Below are 22,031 nucleotides of genomic sequence, written 5' to 3' on the forward strand. Positions count from 1 at the left end.
GGGGAATCACCCACCTGGTGTCCCAGGTCTAAATCAGTCCCTGATTAGAGGGGAGTCCCCCACCTGGTGTCCCAGGTCTAAATCAGTCTCTTATTATAGAGGAAGACTAAAAGCAGGAGTGGAACTGGCTTTGAGGTGACTCACATGGTGACTACCCGGTGACTACCCGGTGACTACCCGGTGACTACCCGAGCAAAAGAAAGGGGAGCGCTCAGATGTCTGCAATGATCTTGGAAGTTCAAAGATAAACAAAAAAGTGCTGATTGAGAACATTTATTGATGTTCTCAATAAAACATTTAGAGAAATAATATAGTTTACATGTTGTCAACAGTCAAAACCAATCTGTGTTTTGACCCATAGTTACTCACACATGGGTTTTGTTGCTAAACAACCAACCCCGTCTATGAATGGACCAAAATATATATGATTAAATGAAAGGTTAAATAGTTGAGTTATTCTTCTCCCTCAGTCGGCTCTTGGTTGTTACTTGTGACGAGTCAGTCTAACGACCGTTATAAGGGCCATATCCATTGGACTCACTGGCAAGCTGCAGACAATGAGAGAGAAAAACAATCTGACTAGTTGTTTAGCTCTATCTCACAGACAATGCATTTCATTCAGCTTGAATTCATCAATGATAGAAAAAAGGCAGAAAAGAACCCAAACTCTTAGTAGATAGCTATAGTTTCAGGTTGCGTGATCTGAGTTGTGTGTGCGTGTGCATCTATGCTACTGTCACTCACGGCTATGGAGGACTTGACGGCCTGCAGCTGGAAGAAGACTCTTCCTCCTTCCTCTGGACACACCGTCCTCATCTCATCTTTGGACATCCCCAGTAGCAGGGCTCCGTTCAGCACGCTCAGGCTATGAACCGTTCTAATGACAACATAAAGCTCTCATAAGCATAGAAAACACCACAACACCATCACAAAAAAAAGGTTGTTTAGCACAATGTTTTCCATCCTCCAGTCTGTGGACTCTGTGGACTCTGTGGACCAGCGACAGTCCATGACATGTTGATGGCCGGTCCCTGAGTCCGTTTAACAGTGCTAGTAAGCAGAGCCACCAAGGAGGAAAGATCATAGTTTGTTGTCCATGTAATTTCTTACATTTTGGAGAAGGCCTTGTATTCCAGCCAGGCTTTCACCTCTGCAGGTCTGGACTGCATGTTGAGGGGTGGAGGGGAGCGCACCTCCTGGACCTCGTCCCAGGCTCCCCCTCCATCCAGAGGCTCTAGAACGTTCTTAGCAACGTGACCCTCCTCACCACGTTCATTACGGACCCTCCACCACTGCCCCGACTTGTCTACGACCTAGAAACACACAATTTACAACTTAAAATCACTTCTGTGGATCGACGTATGTTTCTTTTCACAGATATATTTTCCTAATGTTGCAAACCATTTATATCCATTTTGTTATTTTGATTCTGGTTTGGTTGACATTCACTGCTATTCTTTTTTTTAATCCATATTCAGTCAGTGAGATGGAGGACATTTGTCAATGGCCTGTGTTCCTTATAGGAGCCATGGGGTTAATTCTTACAGTCAGACACCCACCTGACCTTCCGCTCCCTTCATAATGCTCAGCTGCTGGTGGTTCAACCCTAACCCACCTGACCTACCGCTCCCTTCATAATGCTCAGCTCCTGGTGGTTCAACCCTAACCCACCTGACCTACCGCTCCCTTCATAATGCTCAGCTCCTGGTGGTTCAACCCTAACCCACCTGACCTACCAGCTCCCTTCATAATGCTCAGCTCCTGGTGGTTAAACCCTAACCCACCTGACCTACCGCTCCCTTCATAACTCGCTCCTGGGGGTTCAACCCTAACCCACCTGACCTACCGCTCCCTTCATAATGCTCAGCTCCTGGGGGTTCAACCCTAACCCACCTGACCTACCGGCCCCTTCATAATGCTCAGCTCCTGGGGGTTAAACCCTAACCCACCTGACCTACCGCTCCCTTCATAATGCTCAGCTCCTGGGGTTCAACCCTAACCCACCTGACCTACCGCTCCCTTCATAATGCTCAGCTCCTGGTGGTTCAACCCTAACCCACCTGACCTACCAGCTCCCTTCATAATGCTCAGCTCCTGGGGATTCAACCCTAACCCACCTGACCTACCGCTCCCTTCATAATGCTCAGCTCCTGGTGGTTCAACCCTAACCCAGCTGACCTACCGCTCCCTTCATAATGCTCAGCTCCTGGTGGTTCAACCCTAACCCACCTGACCTACCGCTCCCTTCATAATGCTCAGCTCCTGGTGGTTCAACCCTAACCCACCTGACCTACCGCTCCCTTCATAATGCTCAGTTCCTGGTGGTTCAACCCTAACCCACCTGACCTACCGCTCCCTTCATAATGCTCAGCTCCTGGTGGTTCAACCCTAACCCACCTGACCTACCAGTCCCTTCATAATGCTCAGCTCCTGGTGGTTCAACCCTAACCCACCTGACCTACCGCTCCCTTCATAATGCTCAGCTCCTGGTGGTTCAACCCTAACCCACCTGACCTACCAGTCCCTTCATAATGCTCAGCTCCTGGGGGTTCAACCCTAACCCACCTGACCTACCGCTCCCTTCATAATGCTCAGCTCCTGGTGGTTCAACCCTAACCCACCTAACCTACCGCTCCCTTCATAATGCTCAGCTCCTGGTGGTTCAACCCTAACCCACCTGAACCACCTCTCCCTTCATAATGCTCAGCTCCTGGGGGTTCAACCCTAACCCACCTGACCTACCAGTCCCTTCATAATGCTCAGCTCCTGGTGGTTAAACCCTAACCCACCTGACCTACCGCTCCCTTCATAATGCTCCTGGGGGTTCAACCCTAACCCACCTGACCTACCGCTCCCTTCATAATGCTCAGCTCCTGGGGGTTCAACCCTAACCCACCTGACCTACCGGCCCCTTCATAATGCTCAGCTCCTGGGGGTTAAACCCTAACCCACCTGACCTACCGCTCCCTTCATAATGCTCAGCTCCTGGTGGTTCAACCCTAACCCACCTAACCTACCAGTCCCTTTATAATGCTCAGCTCCTGGGGATTCAACCCTAACCCACCTGACCTACCGCTCCCTTCATAATGCTCAGCTCCTGGTGGTTCAACCCTAACCCACCTGACCTACCAGTCCCTTCATAATGCTCAGCTCCTGGTGGTTCAACCCTAACCCACCTGACCTACCAGCTCCCTTCATAATGCTCAGCTCCTGGTGGTTCAACCCTAACCCACCTGACCTACCGCTCCCTTCATAATGCTCAGCTCCTGGTGGTTCAACCCTAACCCACCTGACCTACCGCTCCCTTCATAATGCTCAGCTCCTGGTGGTTCAACCCTAACCCAGCTGACCTACCGCTCCCTTCATAATGCTCAGCTCCTGGTGGTTCAACCCTAACCCACCTGACCTACCGCTCCCTTCATAATGCTCAGCTCCTGGTGGTTCAACCCTAACCCACCTGACCTACCGCTCCCTTCATAATGCTCAGCTCCTGGTGGTTCAACCCTAACCCAGCTGACCTACCGCTCCCTTCATAATGCTCAGCTCCTGGTGGTTCAACCCTAACCCACCTGACCTACCGCTCCCTTCATAATGCTCAGCTCCTGGTGGTTCAACCCTAACCCACCTGACCTACCAGCTCCCTTCATAATGCTCAGCTCCTGGTGGTTAAACCCTAACCCACCTGACCTACCGCTCCCTTCATAATGCTCCTGGGGGTTCAACCCTAACCCACCTGACCTACCGCTCCCTTCATAATGCTCAGCTCCTGGGGGTTCAACCCTAACCCACCTGACCTACCGGCCCCTTCATAATGCTCAGCTCCTGGGGGTTAAACCCTAACCCACCTGACCTACCGCTCCCTTCATAATGCTCAGCTCCTGGTGGTTCAACCCTAACCCACCTAACCTACCAGTCCCTTTATAATGCTCAGCTCCTGGGGATTCAACCCTAACCCACCTGACCTACCGCTCCCTTCATAATGCTCAGCTCCTGGTGGTTCAACCCTAACCCACCTGACCTACCGCTCCCTTCATAATGCTCAGCTCCTGGGGGTTCAACCCTAACCCACCTGACCTACCGCTCCCTTCATAATGCTCAGCTCCTGGGGGTTAAACCCTAACCCAGCTGACCTACCGCTCCCTTCATAATGCTCAGCTCCTGGTGGTTCAACCCTAACCCACCTGACCTACCAGTCCCTTCATAATGCTCAGCTCCTGGGGGTTCAACCCTAACCCACCTGACCTACCAGTCCCTTCATATTGCTCAGCTCCTGGGGGTTCAACCCTAACCCACCTGACCTACCGCTCCCTTCATAATGCTCAGCTCCTGGGGGTTCAACCCTAACCCACCTGACCTACCGCTCCCTTCATAATGCTCAGCTCCTGGTGGTTCAACCCTAACCCATCTGACCTACCGCTCCCTTCATAATGCTCAGCTCCTGGTGGTTCAACCCTAACCCACCTGACCTACCGCTCCCTTCATAATGCTCAGCTCCTGGTGGTTCAACCCTAACCCACCTGACCTACCGCTCCCTTCATAATGCTCAGCTCCTGGGGGTTCAACCCTAACCCACCTGACCTACCAGTCCCTTCATAATGCTCAGCTCCTGGGGGTTCAACCCTAACCCACCTGGACCACCTCTTCCTTCATAATGCTCAGCTCCTGGGGTTCAACCCTAACCCACCTGACCTACCGCTCCCTTCATAATGCTCAGCTCCTGGGGGTTAAACCCTAACCCACCTGACCTACCGCTCCCTTCATAATGCTCAGCTCCTGGTGGTTCAACCCTAACCCACCTGACCTACCGCTCCCTTCATAATGCTCAGCTCCTGGTGGTTCAACCCTAACCCACCTGACCTACCGCTCCCTTCATAATGCTCAGCTCCTGTGGGTTCAACTCTAACCCACCTGACCTACCAGTCCCTTCATAATGCTCAGCTTCTGGGGGTTCAACCCTAACCCACCTGACCTACCGCTCCCTTCATAATGCTCAGCTCCTGGTGGTTCAACCCTAACCCACCTGACCTACCGCTCCCTTCATAATGCTCAGCTCCTGGGGGTTCAACCGTAACCCACCTGACCTACCGCTCCCTTCATAATGCTCAGTTCCTGGGGGTTCAACCCTAACCCACCTGACCTACCGCTCCCTTCATAATGCTCAGCTCCTGGTGGTTCAACCCTAACCCACCTGACCTACCGCTCCCTTCATAATGCTCAGCTCCTGGGGGTTCAACCCTAACCCACCTGACCTACCGCTCCCTTCATAATGCTCAGCTCCTGGTGGTTCAACCCTAACCCACCTGACCTTCCGCTCCCTTCATAATGCTCAGCTCCTGGTGGTTCAACCCTAACCCACCTAACCTAACAGTCCCTTTATAATGCTCAGCTCCTGGGGGTTCAACCCTAACCCACCTGACCTACCGCTCCCTTCATAATGCTCAGCTCCTGGTGGTTCAACCCTAACCCACCTGACCTACCGCTCCCTTCATAATGCTCAGCTCCTGGTGGTTCAACTCTAACCCACCTGACCTACCGCTCCCTTCATAATGCTCAGCTCCTGGGGGTTCAACCCTAACCCACCTGGACCACCTCTCCCTTCATAATGCTCAGCTCCTGGGGGTTCAACCCTAACCCACCTGACCTACCGCTCCCTTCATAATGCTTAGCTCCTGGGGGTTCAACCCTAACCCACCTGAACCACCTCTCCCTTCATAATGCTCAGCTCCTGGGGGTTCAACCCTAACCCACCTGACCTACCGCTCCCTTCATAATGCTCAGCTCCTGGTGGTTCAACCCTAACCCACCTGACCTACCGCTCCCTTCATAATGCTCCTGAGGGTTCAACCCTAACCCACCTGACCTACCGCTCCCTTCATAATGCTCAGCTCCTGGGGGTTCAACCCTAACCCTCCTCTCCCTTCATAATGCTCAGCTCCTGGGGGTTCAACCCTAACTCACCTGGACAACCTCTCCCTTCATAATGCTCAGCTCCTGGGGGTTCAACCCTAACCCACCTGACCTACCAGTCCCTTCATAATGCTCAGCTCCTGGGGGTTCAACCGTAACCCACCTGACCTACCAGTCCCTTCATAATGCTCAGCTCCTGGTGGTTCAACCGTAACTCACCTGGACAACCTCTCCCTTCATAATGCTCAGCTCCTGGGGGTTTCTGGCCATAAAGTCATAGATCACACGCATCCTCACTGGGGCCAGCTCACTGGGGCTGCAGAGGAGACAGAGAAACATAAAGTAACATCAATGTAATAGCAACGTAACAGCAATGTTTGAAGAATGTAATAGCGTTGTATGACAATGTAATAGCAACGCAAAAGGACAATGACAAAAAAAGTAATACAATGCTTTTACCCACTATTGAATTACTGAGGATATCATCATCAAAACAGCATAGCGGATTTAAAGTGATGCCTGTAGCTTACCGTAAAGATGGTGGAGAGTTCATCATGGGCTGTGACGGTCAATGACAATAAATCAATGAGAAACATAACGTAATAAAGACACAGTTTTAATTTATGTTTTTGATGGATTCTGACGCTTCTGTCCTCGTCAGTCTTACCTCCTCAGGCCGTTGCATGTATTGGCTGTTGCTCCTGCTCATCTGCCTGCCCTGAGAGAACAGAGGGGTTACCATGAGATAATGATATTTAACATTGCTTCTTATGGCTGAATTTTAGATAAGTGTACATAACTTTTTATTTTGGAGATTGGTGCAAAAAGAGTTAAATGCAAATATTGTATCTCAAATGAGGATTGGAGACCTTCACTGCTTTAACAAATGAGGATTGGGGACCTTCACTGCTTTAACAAATGATTGAAATCCATATGGCATTTTATTAGATGTTATTATTGTTACCTCATCAGGCATCTGTTGCATCATTTCCTTTCTCGGGGGGATGTGCTGGCTGTTGCTCCTGCTCAGGCCCTGATTGGCTGCCGGTGAGACAGGCTGTGGCGGCTGCCAACCATCATAGAACTCTGGGTTGTAGTGCGGGATCATGTGACCGTCTGGCCATTTGGACCTGGTACAACAAACACAGGAAACCAATGAACACCTCCTACTGAAAACAAATCATCTCGCTGGCTAGTTGCTGACCCCAGCAAACAAGGCAGGCTTAAATCAACCATTCATTGTATTTGATAGAAAACAAATACTAGTTGAACCCAGGTCTGACAGAAAGCGGATACTAATTGAACCCAGGACTGGTTATATACAGTTCCTAACAAGTAAACCAACCCATTATACACTACATGACCAAAAGTACGTGGACACCTGCTCGTCAAATAGTTGGTCCCCCTCTGCTGCTATAACAGCCTCCAGTCTTCTGGGAAGGCTTTCCCACTAGATGTTGGAACATTGCTGCAGGGACTTGCTTCCATTCAGCCACTAGAGCATCAGTGAGGTCGGGTACTGATGTTGGGCGATTCCTCCTCAACCGAACTTACAGTTGGCACAATGCATTGGGGCAGGTAGCGTTCTCCTGGTATGCGCCAAACCCAGATTCATCCGTCGGATTGACAGATGGTGAAGCGTGATTCATCACTCCAGGGAATGCATTTCCACCTCTCCATTGGCAGCAAGCTTTACACCACTCCAGTCAACGCTTGGCACTGCACATGGTGATCTTAGGAATGTGTGCGGCTGCTCGGCCACGGAAACCCATTTCATGAAGCTCCCAACGAACAGTTCTTGTGTTGACGTTTCTTCCAGAGGCAGTTTGGAACTCGGTAGTGATTGTTGCAAACGAGGACAGACTATAGCACTCGGTGGTCCCGTTCTGTAAGATTGTTTGGACTACCACTTTGCGACTGAGCCGTTGTTGCTCCTAGACGTTTCCACTTCACAATAACAGCACTTACAGTTAACCGGGGCAGCTCTAGCAGGGCAGAAATTTGATGAACTGACTTGTTGGAAAGGTGGTATCCAATGACGGTGCAACGTTGAAAGTCACTGAGCTCTTCAGTAAAGCCATTCTACTGGCAATGTTTGTCTATGGAAATTGCATGGCTGTGTGCTCGATTTTATACACCTCTCAGCAACAGGTGTGGCTGATATAGCCAAGGGCAGCCATACATGTCTAAGGGCAGCCATACATGGGTATGCTCTGGCTGTCACCCAGGAGCCTTCACAGCTGGTCCAGTTAGTTAGAGGTTAGGGGTACTAAGGATAGGGATAGGGGTACCTAGTTAGTTAGTTAGGGGTACTAAGGATAGGGATAGGGGTACCTAGTTAGTTAGTTAGTTAGTTAGTTAGGGGTACTACGGAAAGGGATAGGGGTACCTAGTTAGTTAATTAGTTAGGGATACTACGGAAAGGGATAGGGGTACCTAGTTAGTTAATTAGTTAGGGATACTACGGAAAGGGATAGGGCTACCTAGTTAGAGGTTAGGGGTACTAGGGATAGGGGTACCTAGTTAGAGGTTAGTTAGTTAGTTAGGGGTACTACGGAAAGGGATAGGGGTACCTAGTTAGTTAGTTAGTTAGTTAGTTAGTTAGTTAGGGGTACTAAGGAAAGGGATAGGGGTACCTAGTTAGTTAGTTAGTTAGTTAGTTAGTTAGTTAGTTAGTTAGTTAGTTAGTTAGTTAGTTAGTTAGTTAGTTAGTTAGTTAGGGGTACTAAGGAAAGGGATAGGGGTACCTAGTTAGTTAGTTAGTTAGTTAGTTAGTTAGTTAGTAGTTAGTTAGTTAGTTAGTTAGTTAGTTAGTTAGTTAGTTAGTTAGTTAGTTAGTTAGTTAGTTAGTTAGGGGTACTAAGGAAAGGGATAGGGGTACCTAGTTAGTTAGTTAGTTAGTTAGTTAGTTAGTTAATTAGTTAGGGGTACTAAGGAAAGGGATGGGGTACCTAGTTAGTTAGTTAGTTAGGGGTACTACGGAAAGTGATAGGGGTACCTAGTTAGTTAGTTAGTTAGTTAGGGGTACTAAGGAAAGGGATAGGGGTACCTAGTTAGTTAGTTAGTTAGGGGTACTAAGGAAAGGGATAGGGGTACCTAGTTAGTTAGTTAGTTAGTTAGGGATACTACGGAAAGGGATAGGGCTACCTAGTTAGAGGTTAGGGGTACTAGGGATAGGGGCACCTAGTTAGAGGTTAGGGGTACTAGGGATAGGGGTACCTAGTACTACGGAAAGGGATAGGGGTACCTAGTTAGTTAGTTAGGGATACTACGGAAAGGGATAGGGGTACCTAGTTAGTTAGTTAGTTAGTTAGTTAGGGGTACTACGGAAAGGGATAGGGGTACCTAGTTAGTTTGTTCGTTAGAGGTCCTAAGGAAAGGGATAGATGATACTTAGGGTTGGAATAGAGCTACTTAGGAAAGCGGAGGGGTCTCCAGAGCTAGTTGAAGGGATACCTGGGTATGTTCCAGCTGTCTACCAGCTAGAAGGGCGCTCCAGAACTGGTTGTGTTAGTTAGTGGTTAGGAGTAGTCAGGTAGGGGGAATAGGGCCACTCAGGAAGTGGTTGTGTAAGTTAGTGGTTAGGAGTAGTCAGGTAGGGGGAATAGGGCCACTCAGGAAGTGGTTGTGTTAGTTAGTGGTTAGGAGTAGTCAGGTAGGGGGAATAGGGCCACTCAGGAAGTGGTTGTGTTAGTTAGTGGTTAGGAGTAGTCAGGTAGGGGGAATAGGGCCACTCAGGAAGTGGTTATGTGGTACTACGGGTAGTTTACCTGGGAATGTTCCAGGAGTCTCCCAGGGCCCTCCATTTCTGGTCCTCCTCTGGGGTGACCACCTGGCTAAGCAAGATGAGGGCTGGCTCTGTTAGCAGGGGGGTCAGGACAGAGGGGGGCAGGTCAGGGGGGTAGTGGCACACCAACTGGAATAGAGACAATGACAGGAGGGAGGAATGAGTCATCCAAATATATAAACACTGTGGGACAGGTTTACCGGACAGTATCCTACATCCATTTTTAGATCTTATAAATTAATGATATTTACCCATTCATTCTTGAAGAATATTATTTCTAAATGCTTCATGAGCTCAGTTCAACTGTTGTACCCCATCAAAACCCAAAATATAAGCTTGTTTTACTCCAATGTTTGTAAATAATGTACATGTAAACAAACAAAGTATAGCCTCATAACATGGTTAAAACTATAATGTTGATATCATGGATGGTCAGTCCTGTATAGCCTCATAACATGGTTAAAACTATAATGTTGATATCATGGATGGTCAGTCCTGTATAGCCTCATAACATGGTTATAACTATAATGTTGATATAATGGATGGTCAGTCCTGTATAGCCTCATAACATGGTTAAAACTACAATGTTGATATCATGGATGGTCAGTCCTGTATAGCCTCATAACATGGTTAAAACTATAATGTTGATATCATGGATGGTCAGTCCTGTATAGCCTCATAACATGGTTAAAACTATAATGTTGATATCATGGATGGTCAGTCCTGTATAGCCTCATAACATGGTTAAAACTATAATGTTGATATCATGGATGGTCAGTCCTGTATAGCCTCATAACATGGTTAAAACTATAATGTTGATATCATGGATGGTCAGTCCTGTATAGCCTCATAACATGGTTAAAACTATAATGTTGATATCATGGATGGTCAGTCCTGTATAGCCTCATAACATGGTTAAAACTATAATGTTGATATCATGGATGGTCAGTCATGTATAGCCTCATAACATGGTTAAAACTATAATGTTGATATCATGGATGGTCAGTCCTTGCATCCATAGCTCTATCTATTAATCTGAGAGTGGTTGTATTTCTCCAGGCCCATCCCTCAGCTTTTAACCAAAACAGAGGTGGGATATCTGCTTTGTTATTGTTTTAATTAAGGATTCTAGCTTCAAGCCTACTCTTGAATTCAAAGGCAAATGAATCAGTCCAGGAGTAGCCTCGGCAAAGGGTCCCATATCCTTCTTAGTCATGACTGCTTGGTGCTACAGACAGATGCTCACCATGCCCAGAGTGGAGAAGAGAATGTGGACAAAGTCAGCAGCGCTAGGGTTCTGGATCTCTCCATTCAGCTTTCCCTGTAACAGAAAAGGACCAATGACGACAGTGCTTACCCAGCACAAGAACCAATAAGGCACACATTCCAATTAACACAGAAAGATGAGCAAAGTTCAGCAATAATGGGCTGTGTTGCAATCGGTACTGTAAAGCAGAGTTTCCCCAAACACACCCCAGGAAACTAAACCCCTGAGTTGTACAGAGTAATTCAACAGCATACTTTATTTTCAGGTAATATGATAATACCATTATGTCTGATTAATGACATGAAATGATAGAAAACCTGAGGTTAATTAAATCAACACTTAGTCCAAGTGAACGTCTGACATCGTATGATTTTTGATAGGAGGTAAACATACCAGCAGGTTGAATCCATACTTGATTTTCTGAAGACAGACAACAAACTCCTCCCAATGTGGCAAGTTGTCAGCTACAGAAATAGACAAATTATTATTTTCCCAGTATAGAAACCCAAGCAAATCTGTTATAAATATTTCTGCAGAGCATTAGTCCTTTACCCTAGTGTTTCCTGGCTTCAGCATTAAGTCAGTTGTGGTGTTCACCTATAGCCTGATGCATCAGTCCTTTACCCTAGTGTTTCCTGGCCTCATGCTAACTTCCCGTCACTCATTGTCATGTTTGGCTTAACATTTACTGTAATGGAGTTGGCAAGAGCACAGACAGATCTGGGACCAGGCTAACTGGCAACAAACAGGTCTGGGACCAGGCTAACTGGCTACAAACAGATCTGGGACCAGGCTAACTGGCAACAAACAGATCTGGGACCAGGCTAATTGCTAACAAACAGATCTGGGACCAGGCTAACTGGCAACAAACAGGTCTGGGACCAGGCTAACTGTCAACAAACAGATCTGGGACCAGGCTAACTGGCAACAAACAGATCTGGGACCAGGCTAACTGGCAACAAACAGATCTGGGACCAGGCTAACTGGTAACAAACAGATCTGGGACCAGGCTAACTGGCAACAAACAGATCTGGGACCAGGCTAACTGGCAACAAACAGGTCTGGGACCAGGCTAACTGGTAACAAACAGATCTGGGACCAGGCTAACTGGCAACAAACAGATCTGGGACCAGGCTAACTGGCAACAAACAGGTCTGGGACCAGGCTAACTGGCAACAAACAGGTCTGGGACCAGGCTAACTGGTAACAAACAGGTCTGGGACCAGACTAACTGGTAACAAACAGATCTGGGACCAGGCTAACTGGTAACAAACAGATCTGGGACCAGGCTAACTGGTAACAAACAGATCTGGGACCAGGCTAACTGTCAACAAACAGACCTGGGACCAGGCTAACTGGCAACAAACAGATCTGGGACCAGGCTAACTGGTAACAAACAGATCTGGGACCAGGCTAACTGGCAACAAACAGATCTGGGACCAGGCTAACTGGCAACAAACAGGTCTGGGACCAGGCTATCTGGTAACAAACAGATCTGGGACCAGGCTAACTGGCAACAAACAGATCTGGGACCAGGCTAACTGGCAACAAACAGGTCTGGGACCAGGCTAACTGGCAACAAACAGGTCTGGGACCAGGCTAACTGGTAACAAACAGGTCTGGGACCAGGCTAACTGGCAACAAACAGGTCTGGGACCAGGCTAACTGGCAACAAACAGGTCTGGGACCAGTGTTTCCCACGCTGATTGGAGATAAATTTGACTTAAATCACCATTTGGCTTTGAGCTTTTCTTCTTCTTTTTCTTCTTGTTGTTCTTCTCTTCATTAGAAGCGGCTACTTTCCCCATGAAGAACTCCACGTCGTTCAGCACATGGTTTAAAATTTCCTACACAGACAAATAATGTACGAACATCGAATGACTGAGAAACACTTCTAAATGTACTCTAAAATGGGTAGCCGGGAATCCAGACAGAATAGCACTAAAGTTTGGTATAACAGGTTAGGGAACAGATGGCCTGGTTAAACCATACTTAAAGTATGGTATAACAGGCTTGGGTCTGGGGGTGAGGCTGGGACTGAGGGTGAGGCTGGGTCTGGGGGTGAGGCTGGGTCTGAGGGTGAGGCTGGGTCTGGGGGTGAGGCTGGGTCTGGGGGTGAGGCTGGGTCTGAGGGTGAGGCTGGGTTTTGGGGTGAGACCGGGTCTGAGGGTGAGGCTGGGTCTGGGGGTGAGGCTGGGTCTGGGGGTGAGGCTGGGTCTGGGGGTGAGGCTGGGTCTGAGGGTGAGGCTGGGTCTGGGGGTGAGGCTGGGTCTGGGGGTGAGGCTGGGTTTGGAGGTGAGGCTGGGTCTGAGGGTGAGGCTGGGTCTGAGGGTGAGGCTGGGTCTGGGGGTGAGGCTGGATCTGAGGGTGAGGCTGGGTTTGGGGGTGATGCTGGGTCTGAGGCTGGGTCTGAGTCTGGGTCTGGGGGTGAGGCTGGGTTTGGGGGTGAGGCTGGGTCTGAGGCTGGGTCTGAGGGTGAGGCTGGGTTTGGGGGGTGAGGCTGGGTCTGAGCCTGGGTCTGAGGGTGAGGCTGGGTTTGGGGGGTGAGGCTGGGTCTGGGGGTGAGGCTGGGTCTGAGGGTGAGGCTGGGTCTGAGGGTGAGTCTGGGACTGAGGGTGAGGCTGGGTCTGAGGGTGAGGCTGGGTCTGAGGGTGATGTTGGGTCTGAGGGTGAGCCTGGGTCTGAGGGTGAGGCTAGGACTGAGGGTGAGGCTGGGTCTGAGGGTGAGGCTGGGTCTGAGGGTGAGGCTGGGTCTGAGGGTGAGGCTGGGTCTGAGGGTGAGGCTGGGTTTGGGGGGTGAGGCTGGGTCTGGGGGTGAGACTGGGTCTGAGACTGAGGGTGAGGCTGGGTTTGAGGCTGGGTCTGAGGCTGGAGCCGGGCGTGAGGCTTGGGTTTGGGGGGTGAGGCTGGGGATGGGGGTGAGGCTTGGGTTGAGGGTGAGGCTGGGTTTGGGGGGTGAGGCTGGGTCTGGGGGTGAGACTGGGTCTGAGACTGAGGGTGAGGCTGGGTTTGAGGCTGGGTCTGAGGCTGGAGCCGGGCGTGAGGCTTGGGTTTGGGGGGTGAGGCTGGGGCTGGGGGTGAGGCTTGGGTTGAGGCTGGGGGGGGGTTGTGTGTGTTGTGTTGGGTAACAGATACAGTACTGACTACACGGTGAGGGGTTGTGGGTGTTGGGTTGTGTAACAGATACAGTACTGACTACACGGTGAGGGGTTGTGGGTGTTGGGTTGTGTAACAGATACAGTACTGACTACACGGTGAGGGGTTGTGGGTGTTGGGTTGTGTAACAGATACAGTACTGACTACACGGTGAGTTGTTAGGGTGTTGGGTTGTGTAACAGACATGGTACTGACCACATTCCTCTCTGTGTCAGTGTATTGAGGCTGGGGTTGGCGAGGCTCTTGGGCTCTAGCTCCATACTGCTGTGACCCTCCGTATACCTCCGGACTGTGCAGGGGCTCCTGTAGTGGGCTGTAGACTGGAGGGAGAGGGAAGCTCTCTGGAAACACACACGGATAAAGACAGATCTCAACTTCAGGTATTAAACTCCATTTTTGTAGTGAAGCATAAAAGGAAAATCCTTGCCACCTTCTCCAAACTCATTGGAGGAGAAGGTCCGAAGGGAGGGACCTTGGCAACTCTCCTTTAATGCAAAGAAGTCAAGGACAGGAGGAATCAAAGATTTGACGCTTTGTACACTTTTCAGACAAAGCTAAAGACTGACCATAGTCCCTGCCGTTGCTGTTGTTGTACACCGGGGCGGTGCGGTCAGGGGGAGGTGGAGTCCTCTCCTGCAGCATCATGGGAGGAGCAGGACCAACGGGCCAGAAGCCATTCCCATTCGCCTGTTGACCAATGATGTTCTCCAGATTACTCCTGAGAAAGAGAGAAGTTCAGGGTGTGTGTGTGTGTGTGTGTGTGTGTGTGTGTGTGTGTGTGTGTGTGTGTGTGTGTGTGTGTGTGTGTGTGTGTGTGTGTGTGTGTGTGTGTGTGTGTGTGTGTATGCACGTGTTCTGATGTCATACAGGTGTTTGCTTGGTTCTCTGCGAGGTTCAGGAGGAGGAGCATTGGCGTTGTGTTGGACAGCCCTGTCCAGGTCTTCTCTGATATGCTCTGCCTAAAGGAACAGACAGAACAATCTCCTATTTACACAGGTTAGTCTCATTAAGACACTGCTAGGCGACCACAGGTGGAGCATTAGCACTGTGTTGGACAGCCCTGTCCAGGTCTCTGATGGGTTCTGCCTAGAGGGACAGACAGCACCACTCGGTCTCAGAATAACTCATACACTACACCCCTACATCCAGGGGATGGAATAGAGGTTGAGAAGGAACTCATGGAGCACAGTTCCCAATGTGAAATCATTTTGACACGACTAAATACATAAATAGTACTATGAGCTGAATTCTTGCTATTTTCACAGTGGTGAATTCTGGGTGATTTTTTTTTGTGTTTTACTAATTCTAGCCCTGTTTATCCAAGATATTCTCCTACCAAAAGGTTAAGAAATATCCACATGTTCACTGATGTTTCCCCAGAGTTAGACAGTGGGATGAAACACACATCTCTACCCAAACAAAAATAGGCATCTGTTTATTAACTTGTCGGTTTTAGCTGGTTATGGTGAAATCTGTAACTTGTCGGTTTTAGCTGGTTATGGTGAAATCTGTAACTTGTCGGTTTTAGCTGGTTATGGTGAAATCTGTAACTTGTCGGTTTTAGCTGGTTATGGTGAAATCTGTAACTTGTCGGTTTTAGCTGGTTATGGTGAAATCTGTAACTTGTCCATGAGCAGTGACGTTAGGCTGGTGAAATCTGTCTCACTCACCCCAACCTCCTCACACTGGAACATGAAGACTTGAGGGATGCGTCTGTTGCGTTCCTGGACCATAACGGTGAGCAGGGAGTTGTACGCACAAGTGTCCAACACAGCCTTGGTCTGGACTACACTTCCCAGAGACACATACTCCAGCTCTGCCTGTAGAGAGAACAGAGGGGTAGGAAGAAGGTGAGCAGGGAGTTGTAGGCACAGGTGTCCAACACAGCCTTGGTCTGAACTACACTTCCCAGAGACACATACTCCAGCTCTGCCTGTAGAGAGAACAGAGGGGTAGGGAGAAGGTGAGCAGGGAGTTGTAGGCACAAGTGTCCAACACAGCCTTGGTCTGGACTACACTTCCCAGAGACACATACTCCAGCTCTGCCTGTAGAGAGAACAGAGGGGTAGGGAGAAGGTGAGCAGGGAGTTGTAGGCACAAGTGTCCAACACAGCCTTGGTCTGGACTACACTTCCCAGAGGCACGGACTCTGCCTGTAGAGAGAACAGAGGGGTAGGAAGAAGGTGAGCAGGGAGTTGTAGGCACAAGTGTCCAACACAGCCTTGGTCTGGACTACACTTCCCAGAGACACATACTCCAGCTCTGCCTGTAGAGAGAACAGAGGGGTAGGAAGAAGGTGAGCAGGGAGTTGTAGGCACAGGTGTCCAACACAGCCTTGGTCTGAACTACACTTCCCAGAGACACATACTCCAGCTCTGCCTGTAGAGAGAACAGAGGGGTAGGGAGAAGGTGAGCAGGGAGTTGTAGGCACAGGTGTCCAACACAGCCTTGGTCTGAACTACACTTCCCAGAGGCACGGACTCTGCCTGTAGAGAGAACTTATGCCGCATTCACGTGCTAGTCGGAACTCTGAAACGTTCTAACTGGTTGAAAGCGGCACGTGTAAAACTACAACCAGTCCGTTAGCAAGTCGGAAACGTCAGAGTTTCCTAGCAAGTGAGATTGCCTGGACACCGATGAGGTCAAGCTAATACAAGTTATACAATATCACTGTATTTCTAATTGACATCATTATGGTGTTCCAAACCCATCCCCCTCTATAGTACACATATGAATAAAGGGAACTGAACTCTGATCTCCACAGGATGAGTGTTGTTTGTCACCAGCATTCGACACAGACAGGAACAATACAGACACAGGTGTACAACAGACTGACATGTCTGTTACTGACAGTGCATCTATTACAGAGACAGTACCTTGGTCTCCATATACAAACAACAATAGATACATTGTACATTGTCTAGAGACAGGTGACAGTTAGCTACCTTGGTCTCGATGTCGTTGAGCTGAAGGTATCCTCCCTGGACCTCCAGGATCACCTCCTGTCCCCAGACACGGCCCTTAGCCTCCAGCCTCTGCAGCCTGGTCACACAGTCATCCAGGTTGCGCACCTCCTGGCCATCCAACTCGCACGTAAACAGGTGCTAGGATAGAATGTGAGACAGGTGGTGTTAAGCAGAGTTATAGGGAGACATGACTCTTATTCTACATGACAGACAATACATTTCAATCTGAATGTTCAGAATTGACCCTACCTCCACCCTGTACTGAAAGTTGTCAGGTTGTTTGTTCATCGTTTCAGAATACTCCTTCCTTTGCACTGAAAGATTGAATTGAACCAATAGGTTTAGTGCATACTGAAAGATTGAATTAAACCAATAGGCTTAGTGATAAACATGATTGGAGGTGTGAACTATGAACTCACTGTATATGGACTTGGCACTGGGTCTGGACATACTGGCCCTCTGAGAGGGGGGATCCTCCTGAGGGAACCCTCTGCAACACACACACCCATTACTAACTCTGCTGTGTACTTACAGGCCAATACAACATTATTGTATGTCGTCTGCCACGTTTGCAATGTTCAGATCAACTAACAATAAAAGGAAGTTGTTACGACTACCACTCAATATAATGTATGATTTATATAGTACAAGGTAGTGTGTAGTTTATATACAGTCCGTTTCCTGAGGACGCTCAGGATATATAAGGAGGCTGATCATATCACTATTGTCTTTCCTTGACCGGATCTAGCAACCCACTTAATAATCAAGATGATGAGAATACAGATGTGTACTGTACCTTGGTTGAGAGGGAAACGGCACGCTATTATTCCTGAACATTTTTTTTGAGGGGGCGGGGGAATCGTGACGTCACCAATCTGCAAAAGGGCAAAGGTCATGGTAGTGTATCAGCAGGTGAAATATTGTGTGTGACCGTGGTCTGCTTTGATCACAGGACAGGAAAGAGATGTACAGGGAAACAGCTATAGAAAACAGAAGTACCACGCGTCACAAAACGTTGATCATTCTGCTCTAGTTCTATAGAAGCTCACACACACACACACACACACACACACACACACACACACACACACACACACACACACACACACACACACACACACACACACACACACACACACACACACACACACACACACACACACACACACACACACACACACCTTTATCTCTGACTGAGTGATCAGTCTTACAAGCCAACAGTTATTATGAATCCAGAAATGTGCCAATTCAGCTAACTTAGTAAGAAGGAAACCAAGAAGTTACACATACACTTTGCATCAGTTAGACACTAGTTAATCACTGCCAACGATAAAGAATATAAAACACTTGCTATCACCTCTGTTCACACACCAGTACATATCCCATACAACAGGTGAATGGTTAAGGGGTTACGGTGAAATAGCTCAGATAAACATGTTGACAAGAAAGCAAATCATGAATGAAGTAATTCTTGAAATGTGAAATGATTGTCATTGATAGTTGGCCTAGAAATCAAAGTAATATTTCAGGTCTAATCCTTCTCGTCGCAGAACATTTGGACAGCAATACAAATAGACTGATAAGGCTTATAAAAAAAAGGGCAAGACCTCAAAACACACCTCAATGTTCTATTCAGTCAGCAGCAGACACACCTCAATGTTGTATTCAGTCAGCAGCTGACACACCTCAATGTTCTATTCAGTCAGCAGCTGACACACCTCAATGTTCTATTCAGTCAGCAGCTGACAGACCTCAATGTTCTATTCAGTCAGCAGCTGACACACCTCAATGTTCTATTCAGTCAGCAGCTGACACACCTCAATGTTCTATTCAGTCAGCAGCTGACACACCTCAATGTTCTATTCAGTCAGCAGCTGACACACCTCAATGTTCTATTCAGTCAGCAGCTGACACACCTCAGCATCGTCGCGCTGCCCCTCAGTTCAGTCAGCAGCTGACACACCTCAATGTTCTATTCAGTCAGCAGCTGACACACCTCAATGTTCTATTCAGTCAGCAGCTGACACACCTCAATGTTCTATTCAGTCAGCAGCTGACACACCTCAATGTTCTATTCAGTCAGCAGCTGACACACCTCAATGTTCTATTCAGTCAGCAGCTGACACACCTCAATGCTCGTCGCGCTGCCACCTCAGCTCGCGCAGCTGCACACCTCAATGTTCTATTCAGTCAGCAGCTGACACACCCGTCACAGTCGCGCGCCCCTCCTTCTATTCAGTCGCAGCGCCCCCAGCGTCGCGCGACACACCTCAATGTTCTATTCAGTCGCAGCGCCCCCAGCCCGTCGGCAGCGACACCTCAATGCTTCGTCGCAGCTGCCCCTCAGCTCAGCGGCAGCTGACACACCTCAATGTTCTATTCAGTCAGCAGCTGACACACCTCAATGCTTCGTCGCAGCTGCCCCTCAGCTCAGCAGCAGCGCACACCCAGCCGTCGCGCGCACACCTCGTTCTATTCAGTCAGCAGCTGACACACCTCAATGTTCTATTCAGTCAGCAGCAGACACACCTCAATGTTCTATTCAGTCAGCAGCTGACACACCTCAATGTTCTATTCAGTCAGCAGCTGACACACCTCAATGTTCTATTCAGTCAGCAGCTGACACACCTCAATGTTCTATTCAGTCAGCAGCTGACACACCTCAATGTTCTATTCAGTCAGCAGCTGACACACCTCAATGTTCTATTCAGTCAGCAGCTGACCCACCTCAATGTTCTATTCAGTCAGCAGCTGACCCACCTCAATGTTCTATTCAGTCAGCAGCTGACACACCTCAATGTTCTATTCAGTCAGCAGCTGACACACCTCAATGTTATATTCAGTCAGCAGCTGACACACCTCAATGTTCTATTCAGTCAGCAGTTCTATTCAGTCAGCAGCTGACACACCTCAATGTTCTATTCAGTCAGCAGCTGACACACCTCAATGTTCTATTCAGTCAGCAGCTGACACACCTCAATGTTCTATTCAGTCAGCAGCAGACACACCTCAATGTTCTATTCAGTCAGCAGCTGACACACCTCAATGTTCTATTCAGTCAGCAGCTGACACACCTCAATGTTCTATTCAGTCAGCAGCTGACCCACCTAATTGTTCTATTCAGTCAGCAGTTCTATTCAGTCAGCAGCTGACACACCTCAATGTTCTATTCAGTCAGCAGCTGACACACCCCAATGTTCTATTCAGTCAGCAGCTGACACACCTCAATGTTCTATTCAGTCAGCAGCTGACACACCCCAATGTTCTATTCAGTCAGCAGCTGACACACCTCAATGTTCTATTCAGTCAGCAGCTGACCCACCTCAATGTTCTATTCAGTCAGCAGTTCTATTCAGTCAGCAGCTGACACACCTCAATGTTCTATTCAGTCAGCAGCTGACACACCTCAATGTTCTATTCAGTCAGCAGACAGTTGAACCGCAGTCTTCCTCCTTTAAAATGGGTTGTATGTATGTGAAACTGACCTAAGAAAAAAGGTAGGCTTAGTCCCAGCTCACCTTGCCAGGTACCACCACAGTAGTTACCACCACAGCAATATATAAACCAGTTCATAACACATTTACTACCTTCCAGGTGATAATAAAAACCATTTCCTTGCTGGGAAAAAAAGTTGTGGTCACAAAATCAATATTTACTAAGAGAGATATCAGTAATAAATATAAAAATGTTGACACATCTCAATGCAGGCTAGGATTCCATTCAGTGGACATCATGGGACCATGAACTCTGCCTGCTTAGAGCAGTTCAGAGCCTTGGAACGCAAGGGAACATGTCTCAGACTGAAATGGATTAATAAATAACACAGACTGAAATGGACTGGACAGTCGGCTCAGACTGAAACTAAACTGGACATTTTAGCCCTCCCTGAAATCAATTCGCTCCGACATGCACTGTCAACTGTGGGAGCTTGTGTTGAGAGGTGTGTGCCTTTCCAAATCATGTCCAATCAATAGAATTTACCACAGGTGGACTCCAATCAAGTTGTAAAAACATCAAGGATGATCAATCGAAACAGGATGCACCTAAGCTCAATTTCAAATCTCATAGCAAATTGTCTGAACACTTATGTAAATAAGGTATTTCTGATTTTTTATTTGTAATACATTTGGAAACATTTCTTAAAAACTGTTTTCACTTTGTCATTATGGGGTAGTGTGTAGATTGATGAGAACAAAAATTATTGAATCTATTTTAAAATAAGGCTGTGATGTAACAAAATGTGGGAAAAAGGAAGGAGTCCGAATACTTTCCAAATGCACTGTACATGAATAACTTAATTCCAAAGCTTATTGTCCAGTCTTGGTCTCTCCTGCATTTCCACATTACTGTATCTTTATACCGCAGACATTTCAGTACATATATACACAGTCTCTTAAGCATTTCTTTAGATGAGTCCAATATTATTACCTGTGAATGTAGCCTGTGTTGTGAGTTCACTGTTCCATGATAAAGCCTCTTATATTCCAATAGTGGCATACATGTTCCAAGACAAACAGGCAGGTAACAAAAAAACAAAAAAAGACAAATATTATCCTTGACTTCCTGCTTTAAAAGGCCACGGTCAAAGTCCACCTGCAAGGGTGTATTCAGTCAGGTGAACATTTCACGTTGATCGGAAACATAACCAGAGCTCCTGTCTGTCCTGTATTACATAGTCGTATCTGTCCCAACACATTCCCATCGCTAACGTTACACACTCCTGAACAGGTCCCAGCAGTGACGGAGAACGGCCAGCCCCACAGATAAAGTGCGTCCCAAACAGCATCCTTTATAGTGCACTACTTATGACCAGGGCCCGTTACATAGGGTTTCATATGGGACGACAGCTCTAGTTTCTATAAGGGTCATTAAGGCTTGACGGAAAGCAAGTTTTGTACGTTATGAGTCCAAAGGTTTGGGAATGCCTGGCCGTTCCGTTGATGGAGAT

General features: G+C 48.1%; 1 protein-coding gene across 1 annotated transcript; it reads right to left on the reverse strand.

Annotated features, from left to right (window-relative positions):
* Window positions 1-257: 257 nt before the first annotated feature.
* Window positions 258-21,810, reverse strand: eps8l3b (EPS8 signaling adaptor L3b). The gene is made up of 20 exons (XM_045696460.2): window positions 21,512-21,810; window positions 17,880-17,958; window positions 17,503-17,573; window positions 17,333-17,397; window positions 17,063-17,221; window positions 15,788-15,937; window positions 14,985-15,076; window positions 14,684-14,835; window positions 14,313-14,458; window positions 12,694-12,808; window positions 11,355-11,425; window positions 10,941-11,015; window positions 9,678-9,823; window positions 6,872-7,037; window positions 6,575-6,625; window positions 6,438-6,466; window positions 6,127-6,223; window positions 1,111-1,313; window positions 745-877; window positions 258-548 (listed from the first exon to the last, which is right to left on the reverse strand). Exons 2-20 carry the CDS (start codon window positions 17,918-17,920, stop codon window positions 504-506), a joined length of 2,007 nt encoding a protein of 668 aa, XP_045552416.2. The 5' UTR covers window positions 17,921-17,958; window positions 21,512-21,810; the 3' UTR covers window positions 258-503.
* Window positions 21,811-22,031: the final 221 nt, after the last annotated feature.

The sequence above is a fragment of the Salmo salar genome, chromosome 15, assembly GCF_965601325.2.
Source record: "Salmo salar chromosome 15, fSalSal1, whole genome shotgun sequence".
Lineage (NCBI taxonomy): Eukaryota > Metazoa > Chordata > Actinopteri > Salmoniformes > Salmonidae > Salmo > Salmo salar.

What these genes read in the sequence shown, in the direction of transcription:
- eps8l3b (XM_045696460.2), bottom strand. Translation starts at nt 17,920, where the DNA reads ATGTTCAGGAATAATAGCGTGCCGTTTCCCTCTCAACCAAG. An exon ending in GAAAAGCTCAAAGCCAAATG is followed by an intron (nt 11,426 to 12,693) that starts GTGATTTAAGTC and finishes CTATTTCTGTAG; the next exon opens with CTGACAACTTGCCACATTGG. An exon ending in TACAAGGCCTTCTCCAAAAT is followed by an intron (nt 878 to 1,110) that starts GTAAGAAATTAC and finishes TGTTGTCATTAG; the next exon opens with AACGGTTCATAGCCTGAGCG.